Below are 22,653 nucleotides of genomic sequence, written 5' to 3'. Positions count from 1 at the left end.
CTGTGTCATTACACGGCCTCCCGCTCTGTATTTAGGCCTGTTGATTGCAGGGCAGAGATTGGGCAGGGCTGAGGTGGGCTCTCCCTCTATTGAGTTGAGGGCTTTGACATTGGTTCGGTCGTTTGATGTGTTTTGTGGTGAATGGTGGCCTTGTGCCTCATGTTTGCTGTGCAGCCACCCCTTCCCCAGTCAGTCACACACTCCTCCCTGCCTCACTCTTTCTGGGATTTGTGTTTATTCCTCATCAATGCTCTGTTTTGCTTTAAAAACAGCCTCAGGAGAAGTTGTGCACCCCGGTTTACCATTACAATATGTCTTATCTGGGCATTATCTGTGGAAGAGTTCATATCTTTGGTATCTTCTGCAGGGGGGTGCGTCTGTATGTGTGTGAAAGAGAAAAGGGGGAAGAGAGAGAGAGAGCCTGGGGCGCGTGCACGTGCGCTCTCTCTCTCCCTCTCTCCTTCTCTCTCCCTATAATCAGCGACCGACGGGAGGGGGCGGAGCCGAGGCGCCGTGACTGTAACGCGATAGCTGCTCAGCTCAAAAGCGCGATCACTCACACACACACGCTCCACACACCTCCCAGACGCGTCCACGCAGGACACACGCCGGTGTCGGAGCGGAGTGCAGGGGCTGTATGGTAGGGAGCCGCTAGCAGAGAGAGAGGAGCGGTGCTGCAGGAGGTGGCACGACAGGAGCGGCTGTTTTTGGAGAGCAGGAGCGCAACACTTTTAATTTATTATTCTGTGACTTTTATTGAAAAGCAGCTTCTCGCGTTTCAACTGAGAGCTGTTTACTGTGGACTTGCTGCTGCCAAGCCCCAACAAGGAGAGCCAACCCTCTTGTGCGCAAAATACGCGGGGACGCAGAGAGGGAGGTACGGGGACTGAGAGGCTCTGAGCCGGGACTTGACGCACCCTGGAGCCGCTGTCTGTGGAGCTCCCAGCGGCGCAGTCTTGACCAAGGAGTTTGCTTGTTCACCCTTTTTTGGATGTGTTGCTAAATGGACAGACTTAACGGGAAAAGGGCTGCGCAAAAACAGATATCTGAATATCTTCAATGACATGTAGTTGGCACATAGTTCCATCCACCAATGGTTTAACAAACGCCGTGGGATTATTCCTGAAGTGGTCTGCTGCCAGCGGTTTTTGGTCCTGCACAGCCAGGGGTGTGGATTTTTTCTTTTTTTGGAGGAACAGCAGATTTTATATTCAACGAGGAAGAAACTTAAAAGCTCTCCGCGAGTTTCTGCATCATCCAAGATGGATTTTGAGTCATCATTGATTGGATTTTTAATGGCACTGTGTCATCTGGCATTGGGAGTCAGAGGAGAGGAGGGTGAGTTTTAGTTACTTCTTTGATTTTGACGCACGACGCATGGTCTGCCCCAGCCAAAACACACCAAAAAAGAAAATAAATATTAGTGTAAATCAAAGAAGCATGGATGCACTCTAAACATTACATTTATTTCTGCTTTAAATCATTTTTGTCATGTGTTTCGTGTTATTTCAGTTCACATAAGCGCCTGGCATGATGAAAACCATTGTGTGATGAGTAGATCCATGTGTCTTTTGGATATTTCTCTCCCCTAAACATGAGAGAAGAAGGCTCAGGGTTTGTGTATGAGTTTCATCAGAATCATATGATGACTTTTTAAATTGAAGTCAGTGACTAATTCCGCCCTGTGCCAAACCAGCTGTTACACATTTCAAAGTAAAGAACTTAGATGCTTTCATTAAATATTTAGCAGATCAGAAACAGTTATCTGTCCCAGCTCGACTGGGAGCTGGATGGATCCGCTGGACTGTGAATGAGCTCATTATATGCATGAAGCTTTTGGAAATTCAAACACATTGTTTACCCCTTGTTGCCCTTCATTGATTTAATTATTCATCAAGGGAAATAAACAAACCTGGGCCTGATTAAAATGCTGCTTCTCATCCGGATGGTTTTAAAGGTTGGGCTGCTATTTTATAAAATCGCTGGTGTCCAAAAAACCGTGCGTAAAAGCTACACTGTCATCTTAACATTCCCGCTAATAGGACTGTAATCATCATCATTATAATCATTATCTTCATCAGCCACCATAAGTCTTCATTATCTCCTCGTGCTCCGTCTTGGGGTTGTGTGTGCAGGGTGAAGGCTGGTGGCGGAGCGCCGGCTGCTCCAGGCGGCGGCGCACCGTCACCTCCGTGCGCTCTCAGCAATCAAACAAAAAAAAAGAAGGCAGATTATAGAAGATGAGGTGCAGAATAGCAGCCCTGTAGCCGACAGTGGGTTCACAGCCTTGCTTTGAGGCACTTAAGAAGGGATCATTGGTACCGTAACGCACAGGGACGAGCCCGCATTTCACGGAGCGAGCGTGAAACAGCGCCAAATGTATCCAGAAGCCTCATTAAATGTGGATTTAACACCAGGGAGCGTCCATCTGGTGACACGACCAAATAATAGTAATAATAATGAGTCATTCATTACTTTCATTATGTCACCAGACGCGGTCAGGGTGGTTGTGGTTGTATGTTAAAAGCTTACTACACAGAGAAGTGACGCCACTGGTGGGATGACACATGGCCTTTCGCTCTGTCGACTCTAGCAGGCTTGTTCAGGGTGCTTACGGGGGCTGGAAAGGTTTGAAAAGTGCTTGGATTTCGGTTATAGTGCAGGAAATTGTTTGAAAAATACATTCAAGATCAATACGTTATACATTATTGTGTCTCTGAGAGAAGGGGCGCTTTAAAATGAGCTCGAAAACCTTGAAAACACTTGATTTTAATATCGTGTGATCAAGGTTTGAGAAAGGTGTTGGGCTTTGACTATAGGTCTTGAAATCTGAATTCAACTTAAACACAAATGCATGTATTGTCTTAGTGAAAGGGTGCGTTTAAATGCACCATAACAGGACTCCTAGTGGTGCTGGAGATCCTTGAAAACACTTGAATTCTAATGTGGTGTTTCATAAGATTTGGAAAGTGCTTAGATTTTGAATTAAGTGCTTGAAATATAGATGCAAAGTCAACTTTAAAACAGCTGACACATTGAGAAACACAATTTTTTTTGGTGTTTCCCTTTTGATTTGCCACCTTTGATGCATCTCATTTAATATGATGAACAAGTGACATAATTAGTATGGTCTAATATGCAGTTTACCACACATGTAAGGGTCTGGAAACGCTTGAAAATGCTTGAGAAGTGCTTGAATATGACTTTGGACAGCGTGTAGGAGCATTGTTGTTGCATTTACGGTAATTTTATATTAAATGTGGATGCCAGAAGAAAAACAATGTATCAGCATGTTGTGTTCCTGTCAACGTTGCACACTTTTTAATATACGTCACACTGAGTATTGGGAATAAGATGCTGTTTGTGTAGTCTACAGTTGGCTGCAGCTCCTCCTGACGGCTGAGCCTTTACAGCACCACCCGCTGCTCCGTCTCAGGCTCTGTTGTCTTCACATGGTCTCTTCCTCTTGTTTGGGCTACTTGTTTTAAATAGGACAGTCGTCCCAGCCATCCCTCTGTATTGCAGTGTGTTTTACTGGCTGCTTGTGCACCTCTTGATCAGAGACAGATGTGGGCCTCTTGGCAGCCATCAGGCAAGCAAGAAGCTAGATCTCCCCCTCCCCTCTCTCTCTCTATTGCTCTCTCTCTCTCTCTTTCCCCTGCCAAGACACTGCACCGCATGTCCCTGCCTCTATGCTCCCCTCAAGAGCCACATTACACACAGATGCCAGCGGAAAGAGAGACTGAAGGAGAACAGAACGGAGACAGAACAGGGAGGTTCAGAAGGGAGTCGGGGGGGAGAGAGAGAGATGTGAGGGGACAGAAAAAGACAGCGACTGCAGAGTAGATTGGAAGGCAGATGCAAAGCTACCCAAGGCACAGAAAAGAGAGCATCCACCAGGTCTTAATGTGAAGAAACAGAAGGGAACAAGGAGGACTCGGGGGGTGGATTGTGCATCAAACAGTGTGAGCGGAAAGGGCAAGATCAAAGCGTGCCGGGGTCACGGAGTTAAAATGGCACTGGACTTAGAGGGAACAGATCGCGTTAAGGGTTTATGAAGTGACACTGGTGTGACAAAGTGTGGTAAAAGCACAGCCAGAGCGCTACAGGGAGATAAAAAAAAAAAGTGTATCTACTTTTTTTTTGCTACAAAATGAAAGTTAAGCACATTGGAGTCCTGCTTTTGATGATCGACACCATCTGCTTTTTCGCAACTTGGTACATTTCCAGGAGCAAAAAGGTCTCCCTTTAAAAAATAATGTTGTGGAACAAAACCATGCATGCCTCCGGCACGTCTGCATCTAAGTGTAAAGACCTCACATGGTCCAAAAGGTAAATGACCCATGAAAGATGTTTGCTGCTTGGACATTTCCAGTTGCGGCCTGCTGTTCGCTGCTGGTGGCGAACTGGAAATGTCTCTTTTTCTCAAGATTGTTCTCATCCCAGCTGGGCAGATATCAGCGCTTCGTCACAGCCCACAGAACGCCTTTGTTTCAGTTTCAGGGACCATGTGTCACTTTCTACTAGTTATAAGCATTGTGGTTTTCAATATAAACTCCCGTGTTCACAGGAAAGGGTGACCTTTAGGCAATAAAACCATCTGATAACTAGACTTAGAAACAACTACTTCTGCACTTTATTACTGGATGCAGTTACGTAATTTGGGTTTGACTTTTGGTTTCACATGGGACACAAACTCCATTCTAAAGTCCCATTTCCTTGGCCTAACCTGCTTTTTCCCTAACCTTAGGATAGTGTTTTTTTAGAAGTGGTTTTGGTTCCTAGACGTTGATATCTGATGTGTTGGGATCTTTAAAGCCTTAGCAGAGAAACTTGGACTCACTTGTACTGTAATCACTATAGTTTGACTCGGTGACATGTGCATCAATTACTCCATACCACCAGCATTAATATTCAGGCCATTAAGCATCTCATTTGCATGTTTATTGAGTGGGCGGCTTTGCATCCTCTCCACCTATGGTATCGACTTCTTCCAGAGTCGGATTTCTACTCATTTAATCATTTCTTTTCCAAATGTTAGCTCCTGGCTGAATCTCATTTTTATCTTCTCTGTTGGTCTTTTTTTTTTTTTACGCTTCTCTATTTGTTTTTCTCCCCTCAACCCGCCCTTCGATTCTTTGCATTTCTCTGTGTTTTAATCTGCACCCAGCCCTCTGAGGTGCAAAAACAAGGTCACCTATTAGCATTCATAGCCAAAGACAAACCAAGCGGCCCGTTCAATACCAGTCAGGTATGAGAGTCACAAAGCCCTGGAACGGCCCGCCACACATGGGGTGAAATTAAAAACAAGACCCCCATAAATAAAACAGAGCTGGGTCTTTCACTCTGCAGCATTAGCTGCACAGGGGGGGTCTTAACGGGCGCTCAGGGACAGGTTTAGATGGGAGCTAGAGGGGGTTAGTATTGTCAAGAGGCAAAGCGTTTTAAATTTACTGTAATTCAGAAGCGGGTTAAAGAGGAAAAGGGGGCACGAGGAGAGAGTAACTGCTTTTGTAAGAAGTGCATTTTGCCGAGAAAGGTTTTTTTTATTTTTTTTAAGCAGTCGGTTCCGCTGAAAGGTAACATTCTGTGAGGTGGGGGGTGGGGGGGTAGAGGGTGGCAACAAATCACCAAGACTCTTGCAGCAAAGCTCAATTCTTCACAGCGCTCCCTCGCTGATCTAGGCTCAGCCGTTTTCCACTCTTTAGACAGGGAGATCTTTTGTGAAAAGTGCTTCGGCTGTGCAGGTTTGACGCTGCCGCACAGAGACAAAAGAGCGCACCAAAGGGAGAAGGAGACATGATACCGTAGTCAGGTAGTTTAGGATTAGGCCCACACCATTACTACCCCCCTGGCCCCCTGCAGGCACCAGCAACCATCTGTTTACCCGATTGATCCATTGAACCATTGATCAGGATGGCCAGCACTGTGCATTTAGCTGATTAGCATGGGGCACTTATCCTGTTAGGGAGGGAGGAGGAGGAAGAGAGGAAGAAAAGGAGGCAGAGAGAGAGAGGAAAAGAGGATTTGGGATATTATCTGCCTTTGATGTAGCTTTTGTTAGTTCTTATAAGTAAAAAATCCCCTTTAAACACATTTAACACTGTTTAACAAAAAGCTATTGTCTGTGTGTGCTGCATTGTTGTGTGTTTGGTCAATTTTCATTTATTCTGGAAGATAACTGGCTGCAGAATATGCCAAATCTGTCTAAAACATCAATGCACATTATAATGTCTGAGTGAAAGGACGTGTTCTTCAGTTTCAGGGTTCCTGCAACAGCTGGAAATCCTTAAACACTTGAATCTTAATGTTGTGTTTTTAAGATTTGAAAGGTGCTGGGATTGGATTAAAGTCTTCAAAACTACTTAAATTCAGGTCACAAACAGGTGACACATTTTGAAACGTGCCATTTTGCTGTCGTGTTTTCATTTAAAATTGTCACCTTTATGCAGAATGCTGTCATAAAACATAATTTGGGTTGTTTATCGCACAGTAACATCTAATCTAACATGATGAAAAGGTGAAATATCCGTATGCTCAGAGGAGTTCATTTGCAAAAATACAGCAACATTTTGATTTGTTTGCCCTTGGTTCAACAATAAAAAATAAATGATTTACTGAAATTTTAAAAATGTAACAATGTATCAAAACAACCCAACACCAGTTTGACTGATATTCCCTGAACTGCAACAAAAACAACATGACGTAGGAAAATGAATCAAAACAGAGATTTATTTTTTTACCACATGTATACGGTGCTGGAAAACCTTGAAAAGCCCCTGGACTTTGCTTGAAATGTGCTTTGATGTGAAAGTGTAGGTGTAACATTACATTTTGCACCGATTGTTGAAAACATAAACATTAATATATGAGTAATGGGTGCACTCTTCCATTAAACCTGCATTCTTTCTAATGACCAGCAGAGGGCGACTTTGCTTGTTGCAAAAAGAAGTCATCCTGCTTCTTAATTGATATATTACGTCAGAAAACATTCTCATAATGAGGTTATGGTCTCTAATACTAGTTTTAAGCCTTCTTCAATACAGCATGAGGTCATTTTTATTAATACTGGTGACATTTAGAGTAAAATAGACAATAAACATGTTAGACATGTTTTAGGCATAGGAAGTCATGCTAATGTAACTCTTGGGTTTAAAGTGAAGATATTGTGTAAACATAGATTGTTTCTGGGGCCATTATATACATTACGACCAAAAATTGTGCCATTTTTTAACATTTCTCCATGTCCTGTGGATCATGTGGATTTCCTAGGCACCCAAAAAACACTACAATCTCAATTAATATCCAAGTTAATAGAAATACGGGTGAACCCTTGCTAACCAAGCTACAAAACCACTGCTAGCAGTAGTTTGTATCTTAGCATCCTCCTCCCAAGCTTCACATTCTCATCCAAATATGGTCACTTCTGGTTTAAAAAACGATGCCAAATTCAAGGCTTCAAAACATCACATCAGCTCCCTCCCTTCCTTTGTAGCATCTATGATTGTAGGCTGCTAATACTGCCTCTATTCCCCACAGCACCATCACTCTACCTCAGCATAAAGCACAGGGCAATGAAAGTGAATCTCTTTTCTTCGCCCTTCCTCCTCATCCTCTCCCTCTCCTTGGGTCCAGTCTAGTGTGGAATGGGTGAGATTAAAAGCAGTCAGAGAGACAACCCCTGCTCTTGACTGAATGGATGAGTGCTGCCCACTCTCCCCTCTCATTCCCTCACTCTGGGCGATAGCACTTTTTAATTAAGGTGGGGGGGAGGAAGGGAGGGGCTAGAGACACTAGGAATGATGGAGGGATTTATCAGCGCCTCTCCTCACACTCGCAGCTTATCCCAGAGCGTGACGCCATACTTCCCTGATAAGGCAGCTAATAGAAATGAGAGCGCGGGCACACACACACACACACACACACACAAAACGTGAGCTAAGACATGCAGACATATGCACATTTTGCCAGATAATGAAGATAAAGGTACTCACAGCGGGTACAAAGACGTCTCTGGGTTTGACTTGATCTGGAGTGACTACACACACACACACACACACACACACACACACATGCTGAAAACAAATGATGTGGCTCCATGCAGAGGCACACACACATTTATAGTATTTCTGCTACATTTCCATTCAGAATAATAACACACTTTTGCAAAGACACTCTCCCTCTCACACACACATAGTGGCGACATTGTTCTGGTGTAAGAGGGGTTTGCTCCCAGCATGGTAGAAACATATGTGGCTCTCATGAGTGTGTGTGTGTGTGTGTGTGTGTGTGTGTGTGTGTGTGTGTGTGTGTGTGTGTGTAGACAGATTGGCTCCTCTAGCAGAAGAGACAGTGTAATTCATGAAGCTGGCTGGCAGCTCCTGAGTGCTTCCCCTGTGTTACTCATCCAACACCACAAGTTGTGTTCTCCCAGTGAAACACACACACTCACACACATATTTTGTGCTCACTAATTGCCGTAGATATTCGAGTAATTAGGAAAAAACACACACATCTGTCATCAGAATTTAAACATCTCCTCACAGCGGTTGGTTTAGCGCGGATGTATTGCTGCTGCATCCTTTATTTTCTCTCAGCAGCAGCAGACAAACACACACTCACTTGCACACACACACTTGCAGCATGTGTGTGTGTGCTGACTGACAGAGGTTTCCCAGTGGGGTCAGTGTCTACAGGGAGCCGCTGGATAGCAGGCATGTCTTAATGAGGCTCGTCAGGCTCTCTGTGCAGCACACACACACACACACACACACACATACACACTCCACCTCTCCTCTCACTCACTGCATCTTTCTGTATTTCTCCTTCCTCATCACCTTTTGTCGCCTCCCTCCCTCCCTAGCCGCCTGTCACTCGCCCTCTCTCTTCCTCTCTCTTCCTCTCTCTTCCTCTCTCTTCCTCGCTCTTCCTCGCACCCGCCCATCGTACATCAACCCCACCCACCGCCTTCGCCCTCCTCCCCTTCCGATCAATCTTCCCCCTTCTCCCTCAATCCATCTTTTATCCATCGCCTCACTGTCTCTCTCTCTCTCCTTTTCCCCCCAATCCTCCTCTTCCCTTTCATCCTCTCCTTCTTTCAACCTCTTCCATTTTTCCTTTTCCCCGCTGTAATCCGTTCCCACTCCTTCTCCCTTCTCCCCTCTCGCCTCCACCCTTTCCTCTTCATCCTTCTTGGAGGCCATTGAATGGGCAGCTCAGGGAAAAAGTGTCGAGGCTGCAGGATTCTCCCCAAACGGCTTAATCTGCCGGGGCTTCTGCGTGCTGATAGCCTCCTGCACGCCGTTCCCTCCATAGGCGTCCCAACAATGACTGTCTGTCTGCACAGCCGCAGCAGATAAAGAGATGTCTGTGTGTGTGTGTGTGTGTGGCTTTCTGTCTGTCTCTGTCATTCTCTGCCATCCCTGCTATCTTTTTGAAATTTTTCAGTTAGCTATTTTTCCCACCTCTCATGATTGACAGGCCCTCTGTACGTAGTTGGATGTGTGCGTGCGTGGGTGGCCGTTTGAACACGGAGCAGCGTTTGTGTGTGTGTACAAAGGCGTGGGTGTATGTTTATGCACGCATCCCCGTACGTGCCTTCATATGCAGCTGAACTTGTGTTGTGTGTGTGTGTGTGTGCATTCGTGCAACAACTCTGTGTGTGTGTGTGTATGCACGTGGGCGGCTGGAGTCGTGCACTCGCATTGAAATCACCGGCAGCTGTGTGCGCCTGGTGTGTGAGCGTGGGCATTGCTCCTCTCCAGCAACAAAGTAAGGAAGCCATCGCAGCTCTATCAAATGTCAGAGAATCTTAAGTGTGCCTTTTAAGCACAATAGGCGGTGGAAATGTCAACACTTGAAGGGTCTATTACACTTCAAGCCTTTGGTGCTGTTTTTTTTCTTTCTTTCCGCTTCCTTTATTGATGCTTTCACAGAAATTTGAAAGAAACAGGCGAGAATATCAACCCATTTATGTCAAGAATAGATGCAACTCAGCGGATGAGTGGTTAAGGCGTTGTTAATGGCAGTATACCATCGTTTGTGGCCTGATATAGCACTTTCCCTCCCTATGTGTTGTTTTCCTGATTTGGCCGACTGCTGCAATATTAAGAAAACATTCGTCCCTTTGAGTTCAATATCAGGTTCATTACATTTACCGATCCCCCTGGTGCACACACACATATCCAGAGCTAAACCACCCCCCGCTGTTGTCATGGAGAACATCCGTAAAGAATAATAATGCTGCAAATCTATTGCAATGCAAGAGTAATAAAAGAACCATTGTGCAAAATGTGTGTGTCCCACAGGGTGTGTGTGCACAGAAAATACTCATATACATGCTTCTTTTGTATGTGCATGTGAGTTTATGTGTTTAGCGTGTTTATGGGAGATAACGCAAGACGCGAAAGCTGCCTTAGCTGTCAGGCCGCGAGCACAGAATAGGGCCTTTGTTGCCGCGTGAGCTTCTCATTACAGAGTTGGGGTGACCCCCAGAACCCCCGCTAGACAAGCCGTCTGTGTGTCACTTCCTGTCGGAGTCTGCCGAGCGACGCCATCGGCAGGCTATTGTTCCTGCGAGAGCATGATAGGATCAGGGAATGTGTCCTAATGTTTGCAGATTGGCTTGCCGGAGCAACAATTACACTTGGAGAACGCTCCCCACGGGGAGCTGCAGAGATAAGAGCCTGGGTGTGGAAGAGGGTGAAAAAGGCTCTGTGTGTTTCTCTGCGTACGTGTCTACGTGTGTGTGCAGCACTGATGATCTTTTATTGTTTTAATAGCTTACCCATGTGGTCCCGCTCGCATTGACAATCCACAATGGAGAAGTTTTTCCAATTTCCTCCTAACTGACGGCCTAAATTGCTTTCTTTGTTTTACTGTTCATTTGTTGCTCATCACATCTTCATACAGAGAAACACAGTCAGTCTGAGTCAGTGATTCCCAACCAGGAGTACTTGTACTCTTGGGAATACTTGTGCTGCTGCCGGGGGGGAACGTGCAGAGATTATAGAGTAGTTAGGGAAAAAAGGAATTATGATATGATGAATATATCTACATATTATGTCAGGTGTAACACCTGAATACTACACATGCAGTTATGTAAGAGGGCGTGAAAACTGAGGCAGCAAAAAGTAATCACCAAACAGTGAATTGTGGAAAGTACTCACAAACTAGTTCAAATAATGAGCTCAAAGTAATGGATAAACAGGCCACTAAAGTAATATTAATGGGTTAATGATGAAAATAATTAGCTACTTAGTTACTGTAAAAAATACTCCACTACAAGTAAAATTCCTGCTTTCAAACTTTAGCAGGTAAAAGTACAAAAGTATCAGCATCTAAAAGTACCAACTGGCTTCACTCAAATTATGTATTAAATATTATGTAAGCAGACTCTTTATATTGTCAAAGTAGGGCTAATTTTGACTACTTAATATACTGTTATGGTTTAATTTATAATAATGCCTAATCATTTTAAATTGATCACGTTTTTTATGTTAAATCTTGACCTGAAAAGTAAATGTAGTGGAGTAAAAAGAACAATATTTACCTTTAAAATGCTAAAATATAGTGGAGTAAATGTATAAAGTTGCAACAAAAACAAAACAACTATCAAGCAAAAAGGCTGGGAACTGAGTCACAGTTACAGGGAGTGTTTCACTTACTGCTCGTTTATTTAGTTTCGAGCCTGAGGTGCAAATGACAGATGAAATGTATGTTAAAAAAGGTCAATTTCTTTGAATTTGAGTTCTAACTGTCCCACCTCTCTGTCTCCCTCACAGTGCCAGAGTGTGGAGGAGTATTGGATGCCAGCGAGGCGGGTTACATCACTTCCCCTGGTTATCCTTTGGAGTACCCGCCTCATCAAAACTGTCACTGGATCATCACGGCGCCGGAGTCCTCGCAGCGCATCGTCCTCAACTTCAACCCTCACTTTGAGATCGAGAGGCTGGACTGCAAGTAAGGCGGGGAGGAGGGGGAGTCATGTCACGCTGATGTCTGAAACCACTCTTCTTTTAGAGTTAAATTGCTTTGACCAATAAGACTGCATAGTGTATTATTATTCTGGCTGATTTGTTTTGACGTTTTCATTAGTATGCTGCAGCAGCATTTGCATCTCAAATAAGTAATTTCCAGTTGAAGCACACAGGTTTTTACATACTATTATAATTCACTGCCAGCGGTTTGGCTCGCTCCCAACTTGTTGAAACATTTTCCACATTTTGACCACAACAGGTCAATTGCAAAGGAAATTTTAATTGTAGACACAAGCTTTCTGCAGAACGCAGACCATTAAGTGGACTGTGGTTTTTCTTTTTGTGAAATAATTATTTATGGAAAGGATGGCGAGCACATAAGCTCCCTTCAGCGCCGTCCCTTTTCACATTCACACCATTACACACATTATGCCCTGGATGCTGCCCAGTGCAACCACAGGCTTTTTAAAGGCTTCTGCTGAGCAATTACTGGGTTAAATTCCTTGCTCAAGGGCACATCAGCTGCTTGTAACCCCAACAGTTCGTTTAAGTTTCCACATCTCATTTGCACGATGGTGAATAGAGACGAAGCAGAACGAGTCAGGATGAAGACTGAATGGAAAGAATGATTCCAATGTCTCAATAATTAGTCCATGTGTTTCTTCCACTGGTTAAAGTGATGGTGAAGGGCAGAATATCTTTCACCAAGAGATTTCTGCTTTATTCTGCTTGGTACCAGAGGCTGCAACAACACATGATTCACCATAATTATGGGCAGATGATGAGGCAATGTGCAAAGATTCAAAGACCCTGCCATCTTTACTGCATAAGACAGGTTTTGTGTCTTTAGTTGTTTTGGTCTTCTGTGTAAAAAAATAAAATAAATAATAATAATAATAATAATTAAGAAATTAGTATACTTTTGTAGTCATTTTGAGTCTCTTTTAGTTGTTTTGTGTCTCTTTGTAGGTTTTTTTGTGTCTCTTTGTAGTTTTTGTAGAGTAGTTTTTGCTGTTTTTGCTCTTTTTGGTCATTTTGAGTCTTTTCGTTGTTGTTGTGTGTGTCTTTGTGGTAATTTTGAGTCTCCTTGTAGTTGTTTTGTGTCTCTTTGTAGTTGTTTTGGTTTTCTTGTAATCATTTTTTTCTGTAGTTGTTTTGTAACTCTTTGTAGTTCTATATCCCATATATAGTCATTGTGAGTCTTTTTGCAGCTGTTTTGCATGTTTTGTGTTGCTTGGTGACTCTGCAGTCTCTGTGGGCCCATAATCCAAAAATTAAGACACATGTTGAAAATCCTTTTTGTGTTTTTGCTCAACAACCTATCTGACTCAACATGACTGTCTGTTTGAGGGGATATAGTATGAAAAGAAGACAAAAGAACAGAGTCATGATGTAGCTGAAGATAAAAAATAAACAGGGAAGGAAAGGAGATGAAGAGAATGAAATCCAGCTGTTTGTCTGGATATGAGTGCGTCGGTCAGTTTCCTTTCTCAGAGACATGAATAATCCAAATCATATGGTCTTCTATTGTCTTTGACCTCAGAGGAAGGAGGAAGAAGTCACGGTCTCCACTGTTTAATCCACTTTTATACAACCGAGTCAGTGAGAATGTTACACAATTCATCCACTTTGGGGCTTTTTCATTGTCTGCTTGGTCTGTTTAAAGTGAAAACAGAAGATTTCTCTCCAATTACAGCAATTTAGTTCTTTTTTCCGCGCTCCAGCTCTCCCTTCTCTGTGTAAATTGGAGAATTAATAATCCTAGATGGGTGTTTTTTTGCATTGTTCACTGACAAAGCACTTTGTCTGGCCAGGAGAAAAATGTAACTTTCATGATGACATCAATGGCAGCTTTGGTGAAAGGGCTTTTCGTAATGATTGTCGATTCTATTCACACGCTTGTGTCACGTCGCAGCGAGCTGGGGAAATGTTATTTTGATGTCTCGGCTTTGTGTCTCCAGGTTTCTGTCGCTTTTGTCAAAGGCAAAAAAAAATGTTGCATAATTATCTCCCTTGCAATATGTTTCTCGGTAATAACGCTTTTACACCAGCGTCACAGTGTCAACACTGGACTTCCCTGCTGTAGTGGAAGAGAGAGGAACGGCTCAGCTGTTGATAAGCAGTGTGTCAAGCAGTTTCTCACAGCCAGAGGCGAGCGGGGCAGTAGGAGGCCGAGGGAGGAGGAAGAGAAACTGAAATGCCTTCTCTTTTCTCCTCCACAGAGGGTTTTATTGGGATGGGGGTTATTTCTTCTCTTTTTTTTTACATTTGCCTGGAGGAACGGAGGCCTCGGCCTGCCCTCTAACACACACTCCCACTCAATCTCCCTTCATCCTGCATGTATGAGTGTGTGTGTAAGAAGGAGAGTCAGAGAGCGTGGGTGGGAAAAAGACGTCTACGTGTGAGTAACTCTGCAAGCATGTATTAGTTTGTCAGCTCAGCTTCCCTCCATGCATCTATCCATCCAGCCTCCTTGTGATCACTCCCATTAGTGGAATGGGGATCACGCCTACATTTATTTATGCATAACCTCTAACACTGATGTCTTTGCCCTTCTGTGTTTCACGGAGGATGCATTTCCCTTCAGAGCGCAGAAATAAGTGGAAAAAGCCAAAGTACGGCTCAATATTCCTGCTCTCTCCGTCCTGTGCTATGCTTTTTACCCAGATTGATCCAAACCCTGTAGCACTGTTACGGGTAGCTTCCTTTTTTTCCTTTTTTTTTTTTTTGCCTGTATGATTAGGCATGGCAGTGTGAGCGAGCAGAGAGTAGATTTTTGCATGTTTTCACGGTCCTCGGCGAGGTTAGGGCGAGTGGAGCCGCGGGGCTGCAGAGGTGGGGGGCTCCCCGTCTTTGGTCAAGGCTGAAAATCTGCGTGACAGCTGGGATTACAGAGACGGCAGCAGGGAAAACCGGAGCTGTGTGTTACCTGAAAGACGCAGAGCTATGTGGTCCGGACTGCTGATTGTGGAAAAGGAATAAAAAGTACACATGGTGACAAAGATTGTACATGTGTTTTCAGTGGATACGCTTGAAAATGCATGCACGTATACACTTAAGCATGTAGCCTGTCTGTGCAAGAGCCCGTCATACCCCCCTTGGGCCCTTTAGGCCCTTATAAAACTGTAAAAGTGCTTGGTCAGGGGCTAATATCCCACGCCAGGTGCAGCTTTTCCCTCAGTGGGTTCAAACAGTCAGTACTCGGACGATGTAACGCAGCCAAACCGCGTCTACTGCAGCAATCAAATCCGCAGCCTTATGCAGGCGCTCCGTGTCTGAGGTGGCACTTTAATTCAGGATTTCATTTCAGGGGGAGTCCGGCCGCGTGCCAAATAGCTCTTACCTCCAGGTTGCCAGCCGATTGATGTGAACTAAATGTAATAAAGGCTAGATGAAATATCAGGCCCATATCTCTAATGCAATCTGCCATCACCGAGCCCCAGGATGCTACCTAGTGATATACCAGAAGCAGAGGAGGGGGGGGAGACTACCCCCCCCCCCCTCCTTCTCTTTCGCTCCATCTCCCTCCCTCTCTTTCTTGATCTCTCCCTTTCCTCCCTTTTGTTCTTCCATTCTCCCTCTCTTCTTGCCCGAGGAGGAAGTGTTTTATTTTTACACACTTGAATTAAACATTGAAACAGTCAGACGTGCGCACAAACACACACACACACACACACACACACACACACGCGCCATAAAGCTGTAGTCATTCTGGAAGATCCATTTCTTCCACCTTTGCGGTTTTTATTTTCTCACTTTTATTTGGTTATTTGTTATTGACTGCAGCCTGCGGTGGGAGGATTTGGTGATATAACTTTATAACTTCACACACACAAAGCTGTAAATCCTGGTGGCCTGTGACATGCCTGTTACCATCACCAACACATCAACTCTTATGTTTGTTAGACTGTGTGTGTGTGTGTGTGCATGATATCACCCTCTTACTAATACCCAAAGGGGGCGCAGAGAGGTGTGGGATCAATGTCTGTATTCCGCTTGTAATGGGAAATCGATAAATGATCAGCAATGGCCGGGGGCAGAGAGAGGAGGAGATGAAGAGGAGGAGGAGGCTGATGGTTAGGGATGAAAGGAGAGACAGATGAGTTGCCAGAGGTCAAGACTAAAGGGAGTTGTTCAGGTTCTGCTCCGTCAATATCTGGCACTTGGCTGGCGTTTAGGACAAGATCACGGTCATCAGCGTCCAGCGGTCACCACTATAACTGCTGCCAGTGCTGTAATGATGATATAATAAGTAAGAGATTAAATAAAACTGTTTTATCAACCATTTCCAATGTCGCAAAGACATCCAGGTATATACATGGGCAGATTATGAGACAATTGGCCCAATAACACAGACGTTTTGTTGTTTTTGTGTCTCTGTAGTCATTACACGTATCTCTGTGGTTTTAGGTCGCTCTGCGTCTCTTTGTAGTTGCTTTGTGTCACTTTGTGGTCATTCTGTGTCGCTTTGTAGTTGTTTTTCATCACTTTGTAGGAGTTAAGCATGTCTTTGTAGTTGCTTTGTGTCTCTTCAAGGTAATTTTGTGTCTCTTTGTAGTTGTTTTGTGTCTCTTTGGGGTCATTTTTTGTGTCTTTGTGGTCATTTTGTGTCTCTTTGTAGTTATTTTGTGTCTCTTTGTAGTTGTTTTGTGATCATTTAGCAGTTTTTGCATATCTATGTGGTGTCTGTAGTTTTTTTTTAGTCTCTTTGTAGTCGTTTTGTGTGTCTTTGTGTTCATTTTATGACCTTTTTGGTTGTTTTTTGTTTCTTTGAAGTCGTTGTGTGTATCTTTTTGGTCATTTATGCCATTTTGTGTTTCTTTGATGTAATTTTGGATAGCTTTATGGTTATTTAGTGCCTTTTTGTAGTCATTTTGTGTCATTGAAGTTCTTTAGTCATTTTTTATCTCCTGATTAGTCTCTTGAGTAACATATTGTAGGTGAGTACCAGGGGGGCTCCGATACTTTGGGCCCCTGTGCCCAGTAGACCTATTAAAATAGTCCATCCATGAATATATATGTGCTTAGCCTTGTGTGAAGCTCTTCACCCCAAAAATATGTAAGCAAAGTGGACTGGAGGATCCAGATGAATTTGCAACACAGCAAGAAAAATCTCCATCGCAAATACATGTTGATACGGGTTGATTAAAATGCATCCTGCAGGGCCAGCAGGGTCAGGGCTTCAGCTCAGACAGCAGTTAGAGTCTGATGTTTCAGATCGATGCCGCACTAGAAGGTCTGGGGCCGAGCCCAGACGGCCTGTGGTCAGCGGTTTGGCCTCAGTCATGTGTAAGTATGAGCCTGTGATGGACAGCAGGAGAGGGAGGTGAGGCATGAGGAGGAGAGGAAGAGGAGTGCTGTTTGTTTTTGGGGCTAGATTGAAGATGGCAGGCCCTGTGGATCTGCAGGGATTTTGCTCGCAGCATCTAGTTAATATTTCAGAGGCACTTATGGTTTATTAGAGTCCCCATCGAGGGTGGGAGGAGTGGGTGGTAGTGTGTGTGTATGTGGATGCTTGTGCATGTGGGTGTGTGTGTGCAGTACACCCCTCCTCCTTACTTAATTTCTGCTTCTGCACATCACCGGGAGGGAGAAGAAAGAAGCGACAGACGCTTCTTTTTGTTTACCGGTTCTGGATCTTGTGGGTTTCTGTGCTCTGAGACTGGAGAACAGGGAGAGAACACACAGCGGAGCAGAGAGAAGGAATCATTTCAACCGAAGGCCTCGAGTGTCTTAGCACAGCCAAGTTTGGTTTGCTGATGTTCGCGAGCAGCTGCTGCTCTTTTATAGGCATAAACAAAATAAATCAGACGACCATGACGCGCCCACAGCAAATTACGTGTTAATCTTTTGTGTAATTTCGACGGCCCCAATGAACACTTTATGCATTTATGTCGGCATTTAGAGGAAACTAAATGGAACACAAGATCCCAAGCTGGTTCTTTTGCAGACAGGTAGTTAAATGAGAACTGCTCTGGTGGTTTTACAAGGTAAAGGCAAAAAATATGACATTCTGAGTGTAGAATGACTGGTGTAGACACCACAGGTGTTTAGGGCTATTTCCCTGATGAACAAGTTTTCTGAAGATTTATTTTTATATATGCAAAAGAGGCATTTTCATCAAATATGTGCATACATTTCCAGAAAACAGAAATCTTTATATCTATTTTTATCACTCCAAAATAAATCTAAAAAAATTATTGTCAACAACCATTTAAACAAACTTGGCATGTTTTAAAGAATATAATGTTCTATAGATCATGCTATGAATTATATATAATTAAACCCCTCTGTAAAAAAAAAAAAACCCTTCAGAATATACATAGGAATGAAAGTTTATGGTTTATAAAAGTGCTACTTAAGTGAATATTTCTGGCTCCTAGTTGAGAGAAAAAAACAGCCTTAAACTATATTCACTATGAAATGACATACTATTTGCAAGAAACCGCGGTAAAATATATATATTTTTAGATATATATTGCCATGAACATCCCAATTTGATAACTTATATGAAGCCCAATCTTTTATGAGTTGCCAGTTTTCTGAAATGTTATGTTTAAATATGCACATAGTGAATATAGGAGAAATCTACAGATGCAAATGGACAAAATAAACAATTGGATGTGCACACTGGGTGTCTTTTTTTCCACTCGTTTTAAAGAAGACCTTTTATGGAAGCAAGATACCCCAAAATCTCTGCATATAAAACAATGTTTGTGCAAAGAAAATGACCACCAACGGAGCCCACAACAGGCTAGTTAAGAGATCTATAAATATGCATGATATAGTATATACATACTGCAGTTATGTTTCTGTGTGGTGCCAGTGCCTGCAGGGAATGTCCATAGTCCCCAACAAACAGCAAAGGTGTGAAAGGCAATTAGTTGTTTTGGCGGCGGGGCGGAGTGATATATGAGAGCAGAGGAAGAGAAGACATGTCTGGACTGGTGCAGAATTACTGGCCCTTAAGGGTTTTTAGTTTCCTTTACCCCTCTCCCTCTGCTCCACATAGTCTCTATGGGCGAAAAGAGGGCGCGGGGGTGAAAGCGGTCCCCGTAACGACTCCCTGAACACATGCAGACCCACACACACTGCCAGACAGACAGAAAGCTGCGAATGGGGAACGCTTGGTGTCAGACATGGGCGGAGTTTGGATCCAAACAAAAACCTTTTATGGAATTTGGGTGTGGATGGGGTCCATGTGAATATTTATGTGAGTGGTTTGCGATGCTAATGTGCGTCTTCAGCGTGTGCGCATGTGCAAATAATTAATGTGTGTGTCGTGGAATGCGTTCAAGTGTTTGAGAAAGACAGACAGCGGGGCTCTCACACGTCAGGCCCTCATGCATGTATTCATCAGAGCCTGGGGAGAGGCTGAGCGAACAGGTCAATAATCACATCTGAGGAACACTCACTCACTGACGCTAATCCACGACAGGAGAGAGCGAGACAGAAAGAGAGAGAGAGACAGAAAGTGAGAGAGAGAAGGATAGAGACCCACTCCAAAATCAATTAAAACCTAATTAGGCTCTCAGCTCTTTCGCGGGCCTTTTATCCTCGGTGTTGGCGATACGGCGCTGAGTGTGTACGCGCACGTCTGTGTTTGTCCATATCTGCGTGTGTGTACATGTCTGTCTGTCTGTATGTGTGCGTTTGTTGGCACATAGTTGAGTGTGTGTTTTCCCTAAGCATGTGTCAGTTACAGCCCTAAGCAGCCGTACTTAGGGATAGCCGTGGCTCTTACTGGCTCACCGTGGGAGCTTGCAGCTAAAGCCTTCACGATCGCCTCTGTAATGCAGGATTACAACCAAGACATGTATAAGAGAATTGGACAACGGCTCCTGTGCTTACTGGCACAAGTGCTCTTCGGGCCTACTTTTGTGCAGATTTGCAACATGCTTTAACTGCAAACTTGCTTCCCAACAATATCACAGCACAAAGTCCGATGCATGGATTGCTTTCGAGACATCTGTCGTTGAATAATTGACATACGTTCTTCCATGCTGGTGCACAGATATAATGTGAATTGGTGAAAGAGCACTTCAGCGATTTAGTGTTGCACTTACATACAGTTGAGGGTCTCCAGAGAGGGAAAGAACAGCCAGTGACGATGCAGCAAAGGCAGATGTATCCTGACTTTTCGTCAAAAAAGATGGATCCTGCAATTCCCATAATCCAGTGATTCCCAACCACTAACCAGGGCTACTTCACCCCAGGGGGAAGTCCTACTTCTGCTGTTGCCAGGAGGCACTTGGAAAGATTGAAGAGTATCTCAAATAATTTGAAAAACAGAGACTTAGATTTGATTAACAGAATACTATCACACATAAATGCCTGAATGCTGCAATTAGTTCAGAGTGGGTGGAAACTAAAGTTAGCATGCTGACAGTGTTGGTCACATTACAGGCTCATTGCAGCATTTTCACACTTTGATCCTCACCTGTACATGTGCCACTGTGACCCAGATTAATTTGGCTGGGATTATCCCTCCATCAGCAGTCTTATGCCTTGAATGCTCTGTATAGGAGTCAAAACACTGCAGGAATGAGATAGCCAAAAAAGAGGCTTACTGACTCAACTTAATCCACGTTTTATTCCCAGCAGCAGCACAAAAGCAGTCTTAGTGCTTAGATACCATAAAGGAACACAGCCTACTTCTGATTGCTACCTCTCAGCTTTAGTTCGGGGGAGTAGTGAGAAAAAGTTTCCTGTTTGTAATATTAGGAAGATGTGAAAAAGTGGCTGAAAACCCAGAGACGCTTGTGATGCTTTTTCAGCATCAAAGCACCCATCACAGTAATTAGTGAGACAACAGCGGTCCTGTTGTCTTTCTGACGGCTTCGTCATATGAACTAATTGAGACGAGTGTGTTTGTGTATGATGGGAGGGCATCCTCGGTGTAGCTGCAGGGCTCCTGTGGCGATGCAGTTAGTTACGCAGTGAATCACAATGTGGAGGGTGAAGAGACACTTGGTAGCACTGGAGAGAGAGAGAGAGAAGGGATAAATATGATTGAGAACAAGATTACAGATATTTAACCCTTGCAAAACTTGAATCGAAATACCTTTCTACCTCTTTTTGGCTAAATATGCAAAGATTGAATAACATTACTCATGTAAAATTCGGTGTCATTTCCTTAAAACAGCACTTAAGCATTGAGATGCTAACAAACAGAAATTATGGAGTTTTCCACACCTTCCAAACCACAAATTATTACTTTAAAACCTGGCAGTTTTCTGTCAGCGTGCAAGCTTGGGCTGGCCCTTTCTTAATCATATCCACAAAGCCATGGTACCAATTATTGGAGTTAGTGCACGAAAGGACTGTGGTTAATAGTAAATGACAGTTTTCGTTGTGCAGCACTCGCCTGTCTGAGGCCTAAAAATGTTGTCAGGTAAATAGAGCGATTCAGACTTTCTCTGCAAACAGCAGCTAGAATACATGCAGGGCAATTTAAAGGGGACATATGATGCACTTTTTCAGGTTGATTCTTGCATTCTGAGTTTTTACTAGAAAATGTTTACATGCTTTAATTAAAAAAATAAAAAAACTCTTTTTCTCTACCTGTCAGTGTGAATATAATCTTTATTCACCATCTGTCTGATATGATACGTTTCAGCACCTGTCTCTTTAAGACCCATCCCGAAAAAAAGCCCAGTCATCTCTGATTGGCCAGTGTTTTCTTGTGACATCACAACCATTGAGTCATGGATTGAGTGTTTTGATACTTTTTCATATTTACATAGCACCTAAACCTGCTTTATAATAATAATAATAATAATAATAATAATAATAATAATATAAAAATGTAAATATCTGACTATTTACAATATGGGACCTTTAAATCTAACAAAAAGTGCAAGAAAAAGCAAATTAACTCCAAATAAATACTTAAAGAAGAAAATGAATGAAAAAATATACATAATAAAATGAATACATAATTAATTCAGCAAGAAACCTACATCATGTCTCACACTGTGCTCCACTTTGGTGTTTATTGCCACTTTTCCACCTGATTCAAACATTTTTATACAGAAATTATTTTTAATCCAAACCATGATTTTTTTTTAAACTAAACTTTACCGTGAAGTTTTGCTCATTTATAAGTAATTTTAAGGTGTTTAATCTGAACCATCCAACCATAACAATTGTTTATTTTACCTGAGAGAGATTATTTCTAACAGTTGACTCAAACATGCATAAAAAAAGGGTAGTTGTTTGTGACTGGCTGGTTTGTCAGCTACTGTTCAAAAACTAGTGAATAAAACATCACACAGTTAGGAGTGTGTCACTCTGTGTGTGACTCTGTGCTGCCGCATGTTGTGAATAATGTCGGAGGACTGACACACAGGTCTAATTCTGGATCAGCCAGGTGGGCTTTCTCTCGCTCACTCTTTCTGTTACTCTCTCATAAAAACACACTCACACACTCACTAAACTGACAGTTAAGAATTCGCTTTTATCGTTCAGGGTCAGTTGGCTAGTCAAAGGTTATAATGAGCTGAGTGCTCAAGCATGTGGAAGCTAAAAAGCGAGGTGTCTTCACATTTATGTATCGTTATTTCTAAACCCCGCTCCGCCTGCTGCTCATGTCCTCACCTTTCCTCTCGGCGAGCCCATGCCTCTTTATTTTTTCATGAACTTCTCCGTCTATTTTTACACTTCTTATTAATGA

General features: G+C 43.3%; 1 protein-coding gene across 3 annotated transcripts in view; it reads left to right on the top strand.

Annotated features, from left to right (window-relative positions):
- The first annotated feature begins 593 nt into the window (after window positions 1-593).
- The window catches only part of nrp2a (neuropilin 2a), a 74,964-nt gene continuing 52,904 nt past the window's right edge, over window positions 594-22,653 (top strand). For all 3 annotated transcript variants that reach the window (XM_059327831.1, XM_059327829.1, XM_059327832.1), the window contains exons 1-2: window positions 594-1,338; window positions 11,784-11,961. In XM_059327831.1, the coding sequence (XP_059183814.1) occupies window positions 1,263-1,338; window positions 11,784-11,961 (254 nt within the window). In that variant the 5' untranslated portion in view covers window positions 594-1,262. The remainder of the gene's footprint in view (window positions 1,339-11,783; window positions 11,962-22,653) is intronic.

Source organism: Centropristis striata, chromosome 24 (assembly GCF_030273125.1).
Source record: "Centropristis striata isolate RG_2023a ecotype Rhode Island chromosome 24, C.striata_1.0, whole genome shotgun sequence".
Classification (NCBI taxonomy): Eukaryota; Metazoa; Chordata; class Actinopteri; order Perciformes; family Serranidae; genus Centropristis; species Centropristis striata.
This window is presented reverse-complemented; position numbering and strand designations above follow the sequence as displayed.